At 41.3% G+C, this 19,286-nt stretch overlaps 1 protein-coding gene across 6 annotated transcripts in view; it reads right to left on the reverse strand.

Annotated features, from left to right (window-relative positions):
• The window catches only part of LOC110502604 (zinc finger MIZ domain-containing protein 1), a 204,859-nt gene that overhangs the window by 29,353 nt on the left and 156,220 nt on the right, over positions 1-19,286 (reverse strand). For all 6 annotated transcript variants that reach the window (XM_036960223.1, XM_036960225.1, XM_036960222.1 and 3 more), the window contains one exon: positions 11,468-11,573. In XM_036960223.1, coding sequence (XP_036816118.1) covers positions 11,468-11,573 — 106 coding nt within the window. The remainder of the gene's footprint in view (positions 1-11,467; positions 11,574-19,286) is intronic.

Consider the following 19,286-nt stretch of genomic DNA (forward strand, 5'->3'; position numbering starts at 1 on the left):
TACACTCCCCTACATATTTATTTGGGCAGTGAAGTTAAAACTTAGATTTTTGGCTCTATACTCCTACATTGTGGATTTGAGAACAAATATTTCATATGAGGTCAACAGTACAGAATATGGACGCTAACATGATTACAGATGATCATGAACGAATCGTGAATAATGATGAGTGAGAAAGTTACAGATGCACAAAAGATCATGCCCCCAAAACATGCTAACCTCTCACCATTACAATAACAGGGGAGGTTAGCATTTTTTTTCGGGGGGGGGGGGGGGGGGGGGTGTGATATTTATGCATCTGTAACTTTCTCACTCATCATTATTCACGATTCATTCATGATTATCCGTAATCATGGTAGAATCCACATTGATATAGTGTTCAGAAACAGATTATATTGTTATGTACAATAAAATGACTCCAAAATGACACAATACATTATTTACCATTCATCTCTATTGGGCACAACATAATCTGATACACAACCACAACAAACTGCAAATGCATCCAGCAAATGTGTAGAGTCACAAGCTTGATGTAGTCATTGCGTGCTATGAATATGGGACCACATACTAAACTTTTGTCCAAATACTTATGACACCTTCAAATGGGGGAATAGATACAAAGTTATTTCATATCCAAAACAGTGAAACAGATGTGTATGAAAATACACTCAAATAAAAGGTGACATTCTGTACTGTTGCCTCATAAAACATATAAAATGCTGGAGTATAGAGACAAATTAAAAGATTTAGCTACACTGTCCAAATAAGTACATAGGGGAGTGTACTGTACGCTCACAGTAAACTAATGCTAGCCCAATAGGATCTCAGTCTCTTCTCTGACTAATCGCAGATTAATGCGGCAGGTTAATCTCTCACTCTGAGAGGTCACAAACCCCAGACAGCTCATCCTTACCACCACACACACGCATATACACACACACAAACACAAACACACACACACACACACACATACACACACATACACAAACATAGGCGTACACACTAAATAATATGACTATGCACACACGCCACATAGTCCTAGGCAAACAGGCTGCTTACATTAGGCCTAATACAGCCTCTACAAACAGAGGTAAAGTTAACATTTGTAATATTTGAAGTATCTAGCATTTTCATGGATACTTGGCCTATAAGGGTACAGACAATCTCTTTCCATTTGAACATCTCCACTGTAATAACCATCCTGTCACTGTTTGATTGATCAGCATACAGAGCGGAGCTGGAGGACCAGGCTGGCCCCTCCCCTCCCCAGAGATGGCCAGAGTGGACCTCAGACTCCTGCTCTCCTTCTGAGCTCTCAGGTGTCAGATGTGGGACCCTCTGTCGCCAGCCTGGCTGTCAGGGGATTGTGCTGGGGCTGCACTTTATGTGCACGAAGACACACACACACTTGCACGCAAGTGCACACAGGCACACAGGCACACAAAACACACACACACACATACAGGCCGTGCTGGTGATGGGCTGGTGCATCATCTAGTCCAGCCTCACATAGAGGCCTTAAGAGTGTCTGTGTGTATTTGTGTGTGTTCTGCGACCGTCGCCCTCTTGTCTGGTTCCTCAGACAGACGTCCTTGCAACCGAGGTAAGATGGATGTTGGCTGTCTGAGTGAGAACAGTCTGAGGCTCATCTGCCTTCATCACATCTCCCATCTCTCTCTCCCTCTCCCCATCCCTCCCAGTCTCTCTCTCTCCCCCTCCGTTTCTCTCTCTCTCCCTCCCTCCCTCACTCCCAGCATCATATCTCCATCCCTAACTCTCCTCCCTCCCATCCTTCCCTCTCTTTCTTCATTCCCTACTTATGTATAATTCCTTTCAGGACATCTCCCATTAGTCTCTGTGCATAAACAGCTTTCCTTCTAGGTGGTGGGCCGCTTTAGTTTTCGAGATAATCGATCTCTGTCGAGGGAGGAGCTGTTTTTTTGTTGTTGTTTTTTTTAATACATATTGTGTATATTTATTTATTCTGAACACATTTCCGTTTGTTGGCAATGTAAATTCTTGTAAATGTTTTCAAAATATTTACTTTTATGTTCGCTAGCTGAACAGGCAAACACCGCCGAGTACTAAACTATAAACCAATCAAAACTTGTGAACTATCTCTGCTGATTACGTCTACCAATCACATAATCTGTATCTGAGGCAGGTGGTGGTGACAGCTGGTGGTGACAACTCGAAAGAAATCTCCGTCCGACAAGCTGCAATCTAACTGTTGAGTGAAATGTGATACCATCAACCTAAGCTGTAAAATGACTCCTAACTTAGAGCACAGGAACCTTAGTAATGTAGCTAACTTGCTAGTTACAACAAGAAGATCTGTTGCAAGCTACCAGGAGCAGATACATTACCTTCAGAAAGTATTCACACCCCTTTACTTTCCCCCCCCAAAATTGTGTTACAGCCTGAATTTAAAATTGGATTAAATTGGATTAAATTGACATTTTGTGTCACCGATCTAATGTCCGTGACACATAATGTCAAAGTAGACTTTTGTTTGTAGAATTGATTTTTAAATAATAAAAAATGAAAAGCTGAAATGTCTTGAGTCAATAAGTATTCAACCCATTTGTTATGGCATGTCTAAATAATTTCAGGAGTAAAAATGTGCTTAACAAATCACATAATAAGTTAGATGTGCTAATTCCGTGGTCAATAATAGTGGTTAACATTTTATGACAACCCCATCTCTGTACCCCACACATACAATTATCTGTAAGGTCCCTCAATCAAGTAGTGAATTTCAAGAACAAATTCAAGCACAAAGACTAGGGAGGTTTTTCAAAACCTCACAAAGATGGGCAACGATGCTGAATATTCCTTTGAGCATGGTGAAGTTATTAATTAGGCTTCGGATGGTGACCCCAGTCTTAGATCGCTTGTACTGTGAAGCAGGTTCTCATTGAGGATTTGCCTGTATTTGGCTCCATTCATTGTTCTCTCTATCCTTACCAGTCTCTGCCACTGAAAAGCTTCCCCATAGCATGATGCTACCACCACAATGCTTCACGGTAGGGATGGTGATAGATAGGTGACGACCTGTGGCAAATTTTCTCCAGACATAGCGTTTTGCATTCAGGTCAAATAGTTACATTTTTGCCTCATCAGACCTCATCATTTTTTGTCTTATGCTCTCAGAGTTTTTCACGTGCCTTTTTGAAAACTCCAGGCGTTCTGTCCAGTGCCTTTTTCTCAGGAGTGGCTTCCGTCTGGCCACTCTTCCATAAATCTCAGATTGGTGAAGTCTTGCAGAAACTATTGTTCCTCTGGCAGGTTCTCCCATTTAAAAAAATATATAAACAGTGGGGCAAAAACTACAGGCCTCTCTCATCTTTTTAAATTGGAGAACTTGCACAATTGGTGGCTGACTAAATACTTTTTTACCTAGCAAAGACTTGTAGATTACCTGGAGCCAGTGGGTTTGGCGACAAGTATGAAGCGAGGGCCAGCCAACAAGAGCGTACAGGTCGCAGTGGTGGGTGGTATATGGGGCTTTGGTGACAAAACGGACGGCATTGCGATAGAAAGCATTCAATTTGTTGAGTAGAGTGTCGGAGGCTATTTTGTCGAGGATCGGTAGGATGGTCAGTTTTACAAGGGTATGTTTGGCAGCATGAGTGAAGGATGCTTTGTTGCGAAATAGGATGCCGATTCTAGACTTAATTTTGATTAGAGATGCTTAATGTGAGTTTGAAGGAGAGTTTACAGTCTAACCAGACACCTAGGTATTTGTAGTTGTCCACATAGTCTACGTCAGAACCGTCCAGAGTAGTGATGCTGGACGGGTGGGCAGGTGCGGGCAGTGATCGGTTGAAGAGCATGCATTTAGTTTTACTGGCATTTAAGAGTAGTTGGAGGCCACGGAAGGAGAGTTGTATGGCATTGAAGCTCGTCTGGAGGTTAGTTAACACAGTGTCCAAAGAAGGGCCAGAAGTATACAGAATGGCGTCGTCTGCGTAGAGGTGGATCAGAGAATCACCAGCAGCAAGAGCAACATCATTGATGTATACAGAGAAGAGAGACGGCCTGAGAATTGAACCCTGTGGCACCCCCATAGAGACTGCCAGAGGTCCAGACAGCAGGCCCTCTGATTTGACACAATGAACTCTATCAGAGAAGTAGTTGGTGAACCAGGCGAGGCAATCATTTGAGAAACCAAGGCTGTTGAGTCTGCCGATAAGAATGTGGTGATTGACAGAGTTGAAAGCCTTGGCCAGGTCGATGAATACGGCTGCAGAGTATTGTCTCTTATCGATGGTGGTTATGATATCGTTTAGGACCTTGAGCATGACTGAGGTGTACCCATGACCAGCTCGGAAACCAGACTGCATAGAGGAGAAGTACGGTGGCATTCGAAATGGTCGGTGAACTGTTTGTTAACTTGGCTTTTGAAGACCTTAGAAAGGCAGGGTAGGATAGATATAGGTCTGTAGCAGTTTAGGTCTAGAGTGTCTCCCCCTTTGAAGAGGGGGATGACCACGGCTGCTGTCCAATCTTTGGGAATCTCAGACGATACGAAAGAGAGGTTGAACAGGCTAGTAATAGGGGTTGCAACAATTTCGGCAGATCATTTTAGAAAGAGAGGGTCCAGATTGCCTAGCCATGCTGATTTGTAGGGGTCCAGATTTTGCATCTCTTTCAGAACACCAGCTATCTGGATTTGGGTGTAGGAGAAATGGGGAGGCTTGGGTGAGTTGCTGTAGGGGGTGCAGGGCAGTTGACCGGGGTAGGGGTAGCCAGGTGGAAAGCATGGCCAGCCGTAGAAAAATGCTTATTGAAATTCTCAATTATAGTGGATGTATCAGTGGTGACAGTGTTTCCTAGCCTCAGTGCAGTGGGCAGCTGGAAGGAGGTGCTCTTATTCTCCATGGACTTTACTGTGTCCCAGAACCTTTTTGAGTTTGTGCTACAGGATGCAAATTTCTGCTTGAAAAAGCTAGCCTTAGCTTTCCTAACTGCCTGTGTATATTGGTTCCTAACTTACTTGAAAAGTTGCATATCACAGGGGCTACTTGATGCTAATGCAGATTGCCACAGGATGTTTTTGTGCTGGTCAAGGGCAGTCAGGTCTGGAGAAAACCAAGGTTTCACTTTGGCATAATGGGGTACTGTGTGTAGATGGGTGCAATTTTTTTAAGACAAGGTCATAACCATGTCACAATACGTCATAACAGCTGACATAACTTGTCATAACCTGTCATAATATGGTCACAACTTGATGTGTTATGTATTGCGTTATTTTATGGTTATTTTATGGCTGGTTATGACAGCTACATAAGTGTCAAAACTCACAAAACCTACCATGGTAGTTATTTTATGGCTGGTTATGACACCTACATAAGAGTTTTCAAATCCACAAAACCCTTCCACACAAGGCAAAACATTCTATTACACCATAGTGTCACGACTTCCGCCGAAGTTTGTCCCTCTTCTTGTTCGGGCGGCGTTCGAAGTCGCCGACCTTCTAGCCATCGCTGATCCTCTTTTCATTTTCCTTTGGTTTTGTCTTGTCTTGTATCACACCTGGTTCCAATCCCATTCATTACATGTCGTGTATTCACCCCTCTGTTCCCCCTCATTGTCCTTGTCGGTGAGTGTTTGTTTGTTAGCATTGTGTAAATTATGTTCTGGTGTGCCACGGGTTTTGTACCCACTTGTTTTATTTTGTATATTTTGGTTTTCAGAGTTTTTGAGCACTTATTATACTGCTCCGTTTATACCAAGTTCGATCTCCTGCGCCTGACTTCCCTGCCACCAGCACACACACCCTTACACATAGACTACTTGTCAACGGTATTTTTATGTTTTATAACATTTTCTGAAATTGACCATGTTGAATTAGCATTGTAATTGCACACACACACTGATGTCAGACATGCACATACCCCAATGCCCTGTTGCTGATGACTGGGATGAATGCAGGAGCAGATTTCAGGAGCAGGACAAGACACCCTCTTTTTGACTGATGACTGATATAAGGGTATGTACGTGATAGGTCTATCTTGCTTATATGACTCTGATGGTCATAATGCTTCTTGACAGTGTCATAAAGTGCATTTCCTTAGTCCAAGTAAAGTGACACAGGTGGTCATAATGCTTCTTGATAGTGTCATAAAGTGTAAAAACATGACTTCATAAAACAATAAAACAAGCTTTAGAATGAAAGGAAACTTCTTGGCAGGGAAATGTAGGTGTCATAACCAGACATAAAATAATGCAATATATGTCACATCAGGTGTAAATATATGGGTAATGACAGTGTTATGACCATATTATAACAAGTTATGTCAGCTGTTATGACATATTATGACATGGTTATGACCATATCATAAAGTGTTACTAAGTGTCAAGTAAAGTGTTACAAAAAAAAATGTTGAAGTCAGGCTGTAACACAACAAAATGTGGAATAAATCAAGGGGTATGAATACATTCTGAAGGCACTGTCCATGTAGGCTATGCCATATGGCTAATATCGATATGCAACTGTCATTTCTAAACCTCCATTCTAACATACATGACAGGCACACATCTTTCTATCTACATGCTCTGATTTGGGTTTCTTTACAAAGTGTCTGATTGAACATTTATTTTAAGCCTGCAGCTAGATCATTGAAATGAGAAATATAATCAGGCCAAAACATGATTCAACAATTGAATTATCTGACAGAGCGATAGCTAGCTAATGAAACACAAAATGACATTAACAGTAGCTGGCTAGGCTAGTCAAACTAACATTGGCTAGCGTTCAAGAAATTGGCTAAATGATCAATGGAATTACCTCTTCATATGATCAAGACAATTCATATTGCATGCTGCATATTTCAAGTGCCCTCAAAACAGATATTTATCTTATTTCATTTGGGGAGCTAGCTAGCTATATTGGTTATTCTTCATCAGACAGCAGCTTGTGTTGTTACATGAAGCTGTGTTTACATCGTAGATAGAAGCCGTACATTGGCTGCCTTCATCAAGAGGGGTATGTATGGGAGTTCTGATTGGTTCCAAGTTTAGTTGTTTAGCAAATTTGCCTGAGCGGCCATGTGTTGAAATATATTTTTTATGAGAAAAAATGTGCAAGAAATGAAGGTGCCAACAAATCTTATAGTCATAAGAATTGTTTATTGTCATGTACAAAATAATCTGCTCCTCCCTCGACGGGGATCGATCAACTTTGTGTTTTAAGGCTTCAGCCCACCACCTATTCGCCTGTACCCACATTTTAGTTTGTGTCCAAAATGGAGCCTTATTCACTGTAGCACTTTTGACCAGGGCCCATAGTGCATAGGGGGCCATTTGGGATGCATCAGGCCCAGGTCCAGGCTGGATTCTTTCAACAAGATCCCAGAGCCATCACAAGGCCTGGAGATGATTTAAACTGTCAGACAGACCACACAGTTCAACTTGAGCCCTGGACGACAGTCACATTATTCCATCAGTACAGAAACAGGTGAAGGGAATAGACCTAGGCATATAAACTAACGTCTGCCTGTCTGTCTGTGTGCTTGGGTTCTTCTAATAGGTGGATCAACCACTAAGGAATTATACTATTTCAAGAGAAGAAAGAATAGAAACAGTTGATTTTGGAAATGCTCTCTACGGATGAGCACTGAGGCATGAGAGATGAAATGGAGAAATGTAATTCTGTTGTGTGTACACATATAGATACATTTAGACTCAGTTTTTCACAATTCCTGACATTTAATCAAAGTAAAAATTCCCTGTCTTAGGTCAGTTAGGATCACCACTTTATTTTAAGAATGTGAAATGTCAGAAGAATTGTAGAGAGACTTATTTATTTCGGCTGTTATTTCTTTCATCACAGTCCCAGTGGGTTATAAGTTTAAATACACTCAATTAGTATTTGGTAGCATTGCCTTTAATAAATTGTTTAACTTGGGTCAAACGTTTCGAGTAGCCTTCCACAAGCTTCCCACAATAAGTTGGGTGAATTTTGGCCCATTCCTCCTGACAGAGCTGGTGTAAGTGAGTCAGATTTGTAGGCCTCCTTGCTCGCACACGCTTTTTCAGTTCTGCCCACACATTTTCTATAGGGTTGAGGTCAGGGCTTTGTGATGGCCACTCCAATACTTTGACTTTGTCGTCCTTAAGCCATTTTGCCACAACTTTGGAAGTGTGCTTGGGGTCATTTTCCGTGCTTCACGGTTGGGATGGTGATCTTCGGCTTGCAAGCCTCCTCCTTTTCCCTCCAAACATAACGATGGTCATTATGGCCAAACAGTTTTCTTCAAAAAAGTACGATCTTTGTTCCCATGTGCCGTTGCAAACCATAATCTGTCTTTTTTATGTTTTGGAGCAGTGGCTTCTTCCTTGCTGAGCGGCCATTCAGGTTTGGTCGACATAGGACCAAACCTGGTCGACTATATCCACTAGTTTTACTGTGGATATAGATAATTTTGCACCTGTTTCCTCCAGCATCTTCACAAGGTCCTTTGCTGTTATTCTGGGATTGATTTGCACTTTTCGCACCAAAGTACGTTAATCTCTAGGAGACAGAACGTGTCTCCTTCCTGAGAGGTATGACGGCTGCGTAGTCCCATGGTGTTTATACTTACATACTATTGTTTGTACAGATGAATCTGGTACCTTCAGGCATTTGGAAATCACTCCCAAGGATGAACCAGACTTGTGGAGGTCTACAATTATTTTTCGGAGGTCTTGGCTGATTTCTTTTGATTTTCCCATGATGTCAAGCAAAGAGGCACTGAGTTTGAAGGTAGGCCTTGTAATACATCCACAGGTACACCTCCAATTGACTCAAATGATGTCGATTAGCCTATCAGAAGCTTATAAGGCCATGACATAATTTTCTGGAATTGTCCAAGCTGTTTAAAGGCACAGTCAATTTAGTGTATGTAAACTTCTGACCCACTGGAATTGTGATACAGTGAATTATAAGTGAAATAATCTGTCTGCAAACAATTGTTGGAAAAATGTCTTGTGTCATGCACAAAGTAGATGTCCTAATCGACTTGCCAAAACTATAGTTGGTTAAAAAGACATTTGTGGAGTGGTTGAAAAACGAGTTTTAATGACTCCAACCTAAGTGTATGTAAACTTCCGACTTCAACTGTACATGCTAGCACATAATGCCGAAATTCCAAATATTTACCACAAAAAACAAGCCAATCAAATTCATGTTTACTCAAAGTTCTTTCAACCATCCCCTTATCTTTATTCTGACTGGTTATGGCTTTGTCAGGCTTTTTCTACCTCTCCACCCATCCATCCATCTCTCTCTCCCTCGTCCCTGCCTATCCAGATTTCACTCCGACAAATGGACACTATGAGGAAGAATGGGGTATGGATTGGAGGAATTGGATTTGAAAGGCAAAGTGTCTGAGGACAGCATTACTGTAGTGTGTGTGTGTGTTGTGTGTGCACATTTGTGTTTGCGTGTGTGTGTGTGTTTGTGTGCGTGTGTGTGTGTAGAGACTGTCGAGTTGACTGTTTTCTGTGAGGCTGCCGGCCATCCGGACAGCTCTTCTCAATGGCACATTAAAGATTAATAGCTACTATAAATACTCTCTGTTATAATGTACTCTGGCCATACGTCATGTCTGAGATACTGTACAAGCAGTTTAAAGAAGGCAGAAATGAACAAAACCACAGAAGCCCTAAAATATGACCATTATGTTCCAAATAGCACCTTATTCCCTACAAAGTGCAACTCTTTTGACATGGGCCCACAGAGCTCTGGTTAAAACTTGCAAGCCATTTCTGTGACCAGGATGTGATCAGACAACCTTATAGACACAGTTGAAGTCGGAAGTTTACATACACTTAAGTTGGAGTCATTAAAACTTGTTTCTCAACCACTCCACACATTTTCTTGTTAACAAACTATTGTTTTGGCAAGTCAGTTAGGACATCTACTTTGTGCATGACACAAGTCATTTTGCCAACGATTGTTTGCAGATTATTTCACTTATAATTCACTGCATCACAATTCCAGTGGGTCCGAAGTTTACATACACTAAGTTGACTGTGCCTTTAAACAGTTTGGAAAATTCATGGCTTTAGAAGCTTCTGATAGGCTAATTGACATCATTTGAGTCAATTGGAGGTGTACCTGTGGATGTATTTCAAGGCCTACCTTCAAACTCAGTGCCTCTTTGCTTGACAAAGATTAACGTACTTTGGTGCAGTAAAACCAGTCCTATATCGACATAACCTGAAAAGCCGCTCAGCAAGGAAGAACACACTGCTCCAAAACCGCCATAAAAAAGCCAGACTACGGTTTGCAACTGCACATGGGGACAAGATCATACTTTTTGGAGAAATGTCCTCTGGTCAGATGAAACAAAAATAGAACTGTTTGGCCATAATGACCATTGTTATGTTTGGAAGAAAAGGGGGAGGCTTGCAAGCCGAAGAACACCATCCCAACCATGAAGCACGGGGGTGGCAGCATCATGTTGTGGGGGTGCTTTGCTGCAGAAGGGACTGGTGCACTTCACAAAATTGATGACATCACGAGGCAGGAAAATGATGTGGATATATTGAAGCAACATCTCAAGACATCAGTCAGGAAGTTAAAGCTTGGTTGCAAATGGGTCTTCCAAATGGACAATGGCCCCAAGCATACTTCCAAAGTTGTGGCAAAATGGTTTTAAGGACAACAAAGTCAAGGTATTGGAGTGGCCATCACAAAGCCCTGACCTCAATCCAATAGAAAATGTGTGGGCAGAACTGAAAAAGTGTGTGCGAGCAAGGAGACCTACAAACCTGACTCAGTTACACCAGCTCTGTCAGGAAGAATGGGCCAAAATTCACCCAACTTATTGTGGGAAGCTTGTGGAAGGCTACCTGAAACTTTTGACCCAAGTCAAACAATTTAAAGGCAATGCTACCAAATATTAATTGAGTGTATGTACATTTCTGACCCACTGGGAATGTGATGAAAGAAGTAAAAGCTGAAATAAATCATTCTCTCCACTATTATTCTGACATTTCACATTCTTAAAATAAAGTGGTGATCCTAACTGACCTAAAACAGGGAATTTGTACTAGGATTAACTGTTGGGAATTGTGAAAAAAAAATGAGTTTAAATGTATTTGGCTACGGTGTATGTAAACTTCCAACTTCAACTGTACAGTAAATGCAATAATCTACCTTATGAACTCAGACTGAGAACAATTCACACAAAAGGCCTCCTAAAAGATTGAAACGTTGGGCCTGGGGTGTTCAACACTAGCTGTGTCACATACAGTGACTTCCTAGCCTGCACTTCATCATGGCGCGGGTAACACTTTATTTTACAGTCCTATTTCACCTGGGTACATTTGGCACCAAACAGAAGAAAACAAATTGCAACAGGACGGGATGACCTGCATCTGTCCAATAAGAAACGTTGCAAAACGTTGCCCTAATGAACATGACCCTGATATTTCCCTGTTATTTAGTCAGTCTTTTTGCCGTGTCTCTTACCTGCAGACTTGGGCGTGAACTTGTCTCTGTTAGCAGCACACACAGCCAGCAGCCTGTAGCCTAGGTCCAGGTCAAAGCCTTGTTGGGCTGCCACACGACTCACCACCTAGAGGGAGGGATAGAAGGGGGAAAGGAATGGAGGAGAGGGAGGGAGGGGGAAGAGGGAGGGAGAGCAAGAGACACAGATGAAGAGGAAGAAAGAGGGGGATAGAGAGAGAGGGGGGGATAAAGAGAGAGGGTAAGATATAGAAGGGAGACGGGAGAGAGAAAGTGAGAGAACAATCGATAAGTAACCAGAACACTACTCAGTGAGCAACCACAGAATTATCAACACAGGAAGTAACTACCTGCAACATATTCAAGGGTATTTGTGTTGAAGCCAATCAAAACTGTTACTATTTGAGCTTTTGAATATTTCAGATCTAAGAGAGAGGTTACCAGGTAAGGTACATCCCAAAATGGCACCCTATTCCCTATATAGTGAACTACTTTTCACTCCAATATGTTTGTTCCATGTCTGCCATTTATCATGAAAGCACGATAGAAAGTACCTCGACTCTCCTTAGCAAACAGTTATAATCTTATGCCTGCTAAACTAGGAAATGCTTGTGTCCCACTAACCTCCTAACCCTGATGTTCTGTTATCGAATAATGTGATATTTGGCTCTGGGTTCCCAGAATGAGATTATGCTGGAACAGGTTTATGAGGTGAACCATGATGTAAAAAGTCTTGTTGAATCTATTGTAGCACACAGACGGGAAATGAAAAGATCAGCAGGAACATTGTTTGAGCATCTGTTAAAAACTACAGTCATCAGATGATTCAGTAAACTCACAGATTTAGTTGTCCGACTGCATCCGTAGTCTTGGATATACCAGACCTTGGAGCATTGTAAGTTAGGCAACAGCACAAGTTATGGGGCGGATGTCGGCTTCTCTCTGACATTTCGAAAGGGAGAAAAAAATCTGGGGAGACCGACAACTCCCAACAAATTATGAGTTTGGGTTGTCTTGGCTTGAAATGCGGGCAGGACTTGTGCTGATGTGTAGCGAGGTGCAACAAGCGGATACGCCAGTGATGTTACCGGGTGACATGCTTCCCATTTCCGACTCGTCCCCTCTGTCGCAACTGCTGGAACTTCTACATACGGTTAAGCTGACGCATTGGTACTACACTGCCGGGAGCAACCCGTCTGTAGAGAGACTACAGCTTCCGCATCACCGCTGTCCTAGAAAAAACACTGTCCAAAGATGTGTTCAGAAGGCTCGATCTGAGCAAAGCTCGGCACAGATTTGCTAACCTTGATCATCTACTCAACCTATAGACTGAGTCATTTTAGATTATTATTATTTTTTTAAACAGTGGAAACTAGAGCAAAAAAAAGTAATCCTAAACCAACACTTGTACTTGACCCAGCTTTAAGAAGCTTTAAAAGTGACTTCCAGAATGACGAGTTTGTCCATTTACACTACACACGCTACACACTACACTACACTACACTACACTACACTACACACTAGGCCTACAGATGCTATCCCTTCAGTATAAGACAACATTCAGAAATTCTGTAAAAAAAAAAAAATTCTCTCTCAATTTGTGCTCTTCCTCCCCGGGAAGACCTGCACGCTCTAAGACTTCTCCGTCACAGTGTGGCCTGCATCCTACCAGAGTGCAAAGAACCTTGGCGTGACCCTGGCAAACAGCCTGTCGTTCTCTGCAAACATCAAAACAGTGAATCGCTCCTGCAGGTTCATGCTCTACTATCGCTCCACTCTCCCTGCACATTGGAAATATGATATTGGAACTGACCCTGGAAATAAACTGAACAAAAATATTAACACAACATGTAAAGTGTTGGTCCCATGTTTCATGAGCTGAAATAAAAGACCCCAGAAATGTTCCATAAGCACAAAAAAATTTTTTAAAAACAAAATCACAAATTTGTTTACATCCCTGTTAGTGAGCATTTCTCCTTTGTCAAAATAATCCATCCATCTGACAGGTGTGGCATATCAAGAAGCTGATTAAACAGCAGGATCATTACACAGGTGCATCTTGTGCTGCGGACAATAAAAGGCCACTCTAAAATGTGCAGTTTTGTCACACAACACAATGCCACAGACGTCTGAAGTTTTGAGGGAGGGCGCAATTGGTTTGCTGACTGCAGGAATGTCCAACAGAGCTGTTGCCAGATAATTGAATGTTAATTTCTCTAGCATAAGCCACCTCCAACGTTGTTTTAGAGCAGTGGTTCCCAAACTTTTTACAGTCCCGTACCCCTTCAGAAATTCAACCTCCAGTTGCGTACCTTCTTTAGCACCACGGTCATGGCACACTCAAATGTTGTTTTTTGTCATCATTGTAAGCCTGCCACACACACCCTATACAATACATTTATTAAACATAACATAACGAGTGCGCTGAGAGTCATGAAGCAAGTGAGTTTTTGTCACAACTCGGCTCGTGGGAAGTGATAAAGCTCTTATGGGACCAGGGCACAAATAATAATATAATAATAATCAATAATTTTGCTCTTTATTTAGCCATCTTACATATAAAACTTCATTTGTTCATCAAAAATTGTTTATAACTCACCACAGGTTAATGAGAATGATGTGCTTGAAAGGATGCACATAACTCTGCAATGTTGGGTTGTATTGGAGAGTCTCCTTATAATTTTTCACACACAGTCTGTGCCTGTACTTAGTTTTCATGCTAGTGAGGGCTGAGAATCCACTCTCACATAGGTACGTGGTTGCAAGGGCATCAGTGACTTAACAACGCGATTTGCCAAGGCAGGATACTCTGAGCGCAGCCCAATCCATAAATCTGTCAGTGGCTTCTGATTAAATTCAATTTTCACAGAACCGCTTGTTGCAATTTCGATGAGGCTCTCTTGTTCAGATATCGGTAAGTGGACTGGAGGCAGGGCATGAAAGGGATAACGAATCCAGTTGTTTATGTCATCTGTTTCGGGAAAGCACCTGCGTAATTACACACCCAACTCACTCAGGTGTTTCACTATATCACATTTTACATTGTCTGTCAGCTTGAGTTCATTTGCACACAAAAAAATCATACCATGATGGAAAGACCTGTGTGTTGTCCTTGTTAATGCAGAGAGAGAAGAGTTCCAACTTCTTAATCATAGCCTCAGTTTTGTCCCGCACATTGAATATAGTTGAGGAGAGTCCCTGTAATCCTAGATTCAGATCATTCAGGTGAGGAAAAAACATAACCCAGATAAGCCAGTCGTGTGAGAAACTCGTCATCATGCAAGCGACAAGTGAAAATGATGGTCAGTAAAGAAAACGTCAAGCTCGTCTCTCAATTCAAAACAACGTGTCAATACTTTACCCCTTAATAACCAGCGCACTTCTTAATTTTGTAAAAGCTTTACATGGTCGCTGCCCATATCATTGCATAGTGCAGAAAATACACGAGAGTTCAGGGGCCTTACTTTAACAAAGTTAACCATTTTCACTGTAGTGTCCAAAACATCTTTCAAGCTGTCAGGCATTCCTTTGGCAGCAAGAGCCTCTCGTTGGATGCTGCAGTGTACCCAAGTGGCGTCGGGAGCAACTGCTTGCGCGCAAATTACCACTCCACTATGTCTCCCTGTCATGGCTTTTGCGCCACCAGTAGAGATACCAACACATCTTGAACACCAAAGTTTGATGTCACAAAGCTGTCCAATACTTTAAAAAATACCCTCTCCTGTTGTCCTGGTTTCAAGTGTTTGCAGAAGATGATGTCTTCCTTAATTGACCCCCCATAAACCTAACGGACATATACCAGGAGCTGTGCCAGGCCCGCCACGTCTGTTGACTCATCCAGCTGTAAGAATAGAATAGAATTTACTGCCTTGTATGCGAAGCAGAAATTGCTTCAAAACATCTCTTGCCATGTCGCTGATGTGTCGTGAAACAGTGTTGTTTGATTTCCCCAGCATTGTCCCAGACATATCCTCGGCATAGCAGGAAGAATTAAGTCCTCCACAATAGTATAGGGCTTGCCTGTCCTAGCCACTCGGTAGCTCACCATATAAGAGGCTTCTAGCCCCTTCTTATTAATGGTATCTGTTGCTTTTATACATGTCTTACTACTCGAAAGTCATCTGAATTCTCACTCAAAAAATCCCGCAGCGTATTTTTCAAATAGGTATGTTTTGAATCTAAATGTCTACACAAGAGTGAAGGTTTCATTGAGTTGTGAGATAGTACTTTTGCACATATAACACACCGTGGCCGAGGAAAGGCACTACTCCCAATATACTAGTAACCGAAAGGTTGCAAGATCGAATCCCCAAGCCGACAAGGTAAAAATCTCTCGTTCTGCCCCTGAACAAGGCAGTTAACCCACTGTTCCTAGGCCGTCATTGAAAATAAGAATTTGTATAGATAGGGGGCAACATTTTCCTGTTTGGATGAAAAGCGTGCCCAGAGTAAACTGCCTGCTACTCAGTCCCAGTTGCTAATATATGCATAGTATTAGTAGATTTGGATAGAAAACACCCTGAAGTGTCTAAAACTGTTTGAATGATGTCTGTGAGTATAACAGAACTCATATGGCAGGCGAAAACCTGAGAAAAATCCAACCAGGAAGTGGGAAATCTGAGGTTTGTAGTTTTTCAATTCTTGGCCTATCGAATACACAGTGTCTATGGGGTCAAATTGCACTTCCAATGGCTTCCACTAGATGTCAACAGTCTTTAGAACCTTGTTTGATGCTTCTACTGTGAAGGAGGGGGGAATGAGGGCTCTTTGAGTCAGTGGTCTGGCAGAGTGGCATGAGCTCGTGACGCGCGTTCACGTGAGAGTTAGCTTGAGTTCCATTGCATTTCTGAAGACAAAGGAATTCTCCAGTTGGAACATTATTGAAGATTTATGTTGAAAACATCCTAAAGATTGATTCTATACTTCGTTTGACATGTTTCTACGAACTGTAACGGAACTTTTTGACTTTTCGTCTGCTCCTAGTGATCGCGCGTCATGAATTTGGATTACTGGGCTGAACAGGTTAACAAAAAGGAGGTATTTGGACATAAAGATGGACTTTATTGAACAAATCAAACATTTATTGTGGAACTGGGATTCGTGGGAGTGCATTCTGATGAAGATCATCAAAGGTAAGTGAATATTTATAATGCTATTTCTGACTTCTGTTGACTCCAATATGGCGGTTATCTGTTTGGCTTGATTTGTTGTCTGAGCGCCATACCCAGATTATTGCATGGTTTGCTTTTTCCGTAAAGTTTTTTTGAAATCTGACACAGCGGTTGAATTAAGGAGTATATCTTTAATTCTGTGAATAACAGTTGTATCTTTTATCAATGTTTATTATGAGTATTTCTGTAAATTGATGTGGCTCTCTGCAAAATCACCAGATGTTTTGGATGTTTTGAACGTAACGCGCCAATGTAAACAGATTTTGGGATATAAATATGCACTTTATCGAACAAAACATACATGTATTGTGTAACATGATGTCCTATGAGTGTCATCTGATGAAGATCATCAAAGGTTAGTGATTAATTTTATCTATATTTCTGCTTTTTGTGACTCCTCTCTTTGGCTGGAAAAATGGCTGTGTGTTTTTGTAACTTGGCTCTGACCTAACATAATCACATGTTGTGCTTTTGCTGTAAAGCCTTTTTGAAATTGGACACGATGGGTAGATTAACCTGTTATGGCTGCAATCCTGATACCGGGATCGATATGACAACTACCAGTGAAAATAGAGGGCGCCAAAATTCAAACCACAGAAATCTCATAATTACAATTCCTAAAACATACATGTGTCGTATATCATTTTAAATCTATTTTCGTTGTTAATCCCATCAAAGTGTCCGATTTCAAATAGGCTTTTCAGCGAAAGCACTACAAACGATTATGTTAGGTTTCCACCAAACCACAATAAGCACAGCCATTTTCCAGCAAAATATAGCATTCAGAAAAACCAGAAATAAAGATAAAATGAATCACTAACCTTGAATTATCTTCATCAGATGACACTCATAGGACTTCATGTTACACAATACATGCATGTTTGTTTGATAAAGTTCATATTTATATTTAAAAAAAATCGGAGTTTACATTGGCACGTTAGATTCACCAGTTCCAAAAACATCAAGTGATTTTGCATAGCCACATCATTCAACAGAAATACTCATCATAAATGTAGATGATAATATAGTTATACACATTATAGATATACCTCTCCTTAATGCAACCGCTGTGTCAGATTTCAAAAAAACTTTACGGAAAAAGAAATGCATGCAATAATCTGAGACGGCGCTCAATTTAAAAACACCACAGCCGCAAAGATGGCGTCAACATAAACAAGAAATTACATGATAAATATTCCCTTACCTTTGATGATCTACATCAGAAAGCACTCCAGGAATCCCAGGTCCACAATAAATGTTTGTTTTGTTCTAAAATGTTATTTGTGTCCAAATACCTTCTTTTGTTAGAGCGTTTGGTATACATATCCAAACGCAAAATCTGGTCAGCGTTATATCGGACAAAAACTTCAAAAAGTGATATTACCGGTCGAAGAAACATTTCAAACTAAGTACAGAATCAATCATTAGGATGTTTTTAACATTTAGCCTCAATAAAGTTCCAACTGGAGTATTCCTTCTAGTCTTCTTGAGCCATGGAACGCAGTGGGTACCATGAGGAAAAAGCGCAATCACAAAATGGCTGCTTGATGGACAGCTGATATATTCTGCTCTCATTCACTCCCACAACAACATAGAAGCCTCATTATAATATCTATTGATGGATGACATCTAGTGGAACCCCTAGGCAGTGCAACATCATTCATATCTCAAGGGGATTTCATTAGGGACTCTGGTGAATGCATACAAAGCCCAGATATCGCACTTCCTGTTTTGATTTCTCCTCAGGATTTTGCTTGTCATATGAGTTCTGTTATACTCACAGACATCATTCAAACAGTTTTAGAAACTTTAGAGTGTTTTCTATCCAACACTAATAATAATATACATATATTAGCAACTGAGACTGAGGAGTAGGCCATTTACATTGGGAACCTTATTCATCCAAGCTACTCAATACTGCCCCCCAGCCATAAAAAGTTAACAAGAAGTTTATCTTTCATTTGGTGTATTGCACTTGTTAATGTATGAAAGTTACATATTTCTAAAAATTATTTTTGAATTAAGCGAGCTGAATTTCAGCGGAATGTCGTCGACTAGCCGTAAGAAGTTTTAACTGACTTGCCTAGTTAAATAAAGGTATAATAAAACAATATTTGCACCTCTTCGAATGTTTTCTGATCCACACCCCTACCTTTTTTTAAGGTTCAGTATCTGGGACCAACAGATGCATATCTGTATTCCCAGTCATGTGAAATCCATAGATTAGAACCTAATGAATTTATTTCAATTGACTGATTTCCGTAAATGAACTGTAACTCAATAAAATCTTTGAAATTGATGTCTTCTCTGTCCTGGCACCCCAAATCCTGCCTCTTTAAAGATTATCTTAAATAATCCCACAGTGTGTGTGTGTGTGTGTGTGTGTGTGTGTGTGTGTGTGTGTGTGTGTGTGTGTGTGTGTGTGTGTGTGTGTGTGCGCACAGACAGTGAAGCATGACTGGGGCTTTAACCTCGGTCACAGGCCCTTGAAGGCCTGAGCAGCTGCTTCACTTCGCAGTCGCTAACAGTAACCATAACTGAGGCTTGTGATCGGTTGACACGGGAACGGGGGGATGTGATTGGCCCATAACCATAACAGAGGGCTGTGATTTGTGGACACAATAGAGGGCTGTAATTGGTTCGTAGCCCTA

Source organism: Oncorhynchus mykiss, chromosome 23 (assembly GCF_013265735.2).
Source record: "Oncorhynchus mykiss isolate Arlee chromosome 23, USDA_OmykA_1.1, whole genome shotgun sequence".
NCBI classification, from domain to species: domain Eukaryota; kingdom Metazoa; phylum Chordata; class Actinopteri; order Salmoniformes; family Salmonidae; genus Oncorhynchus; species Oncorhynchus mykiss.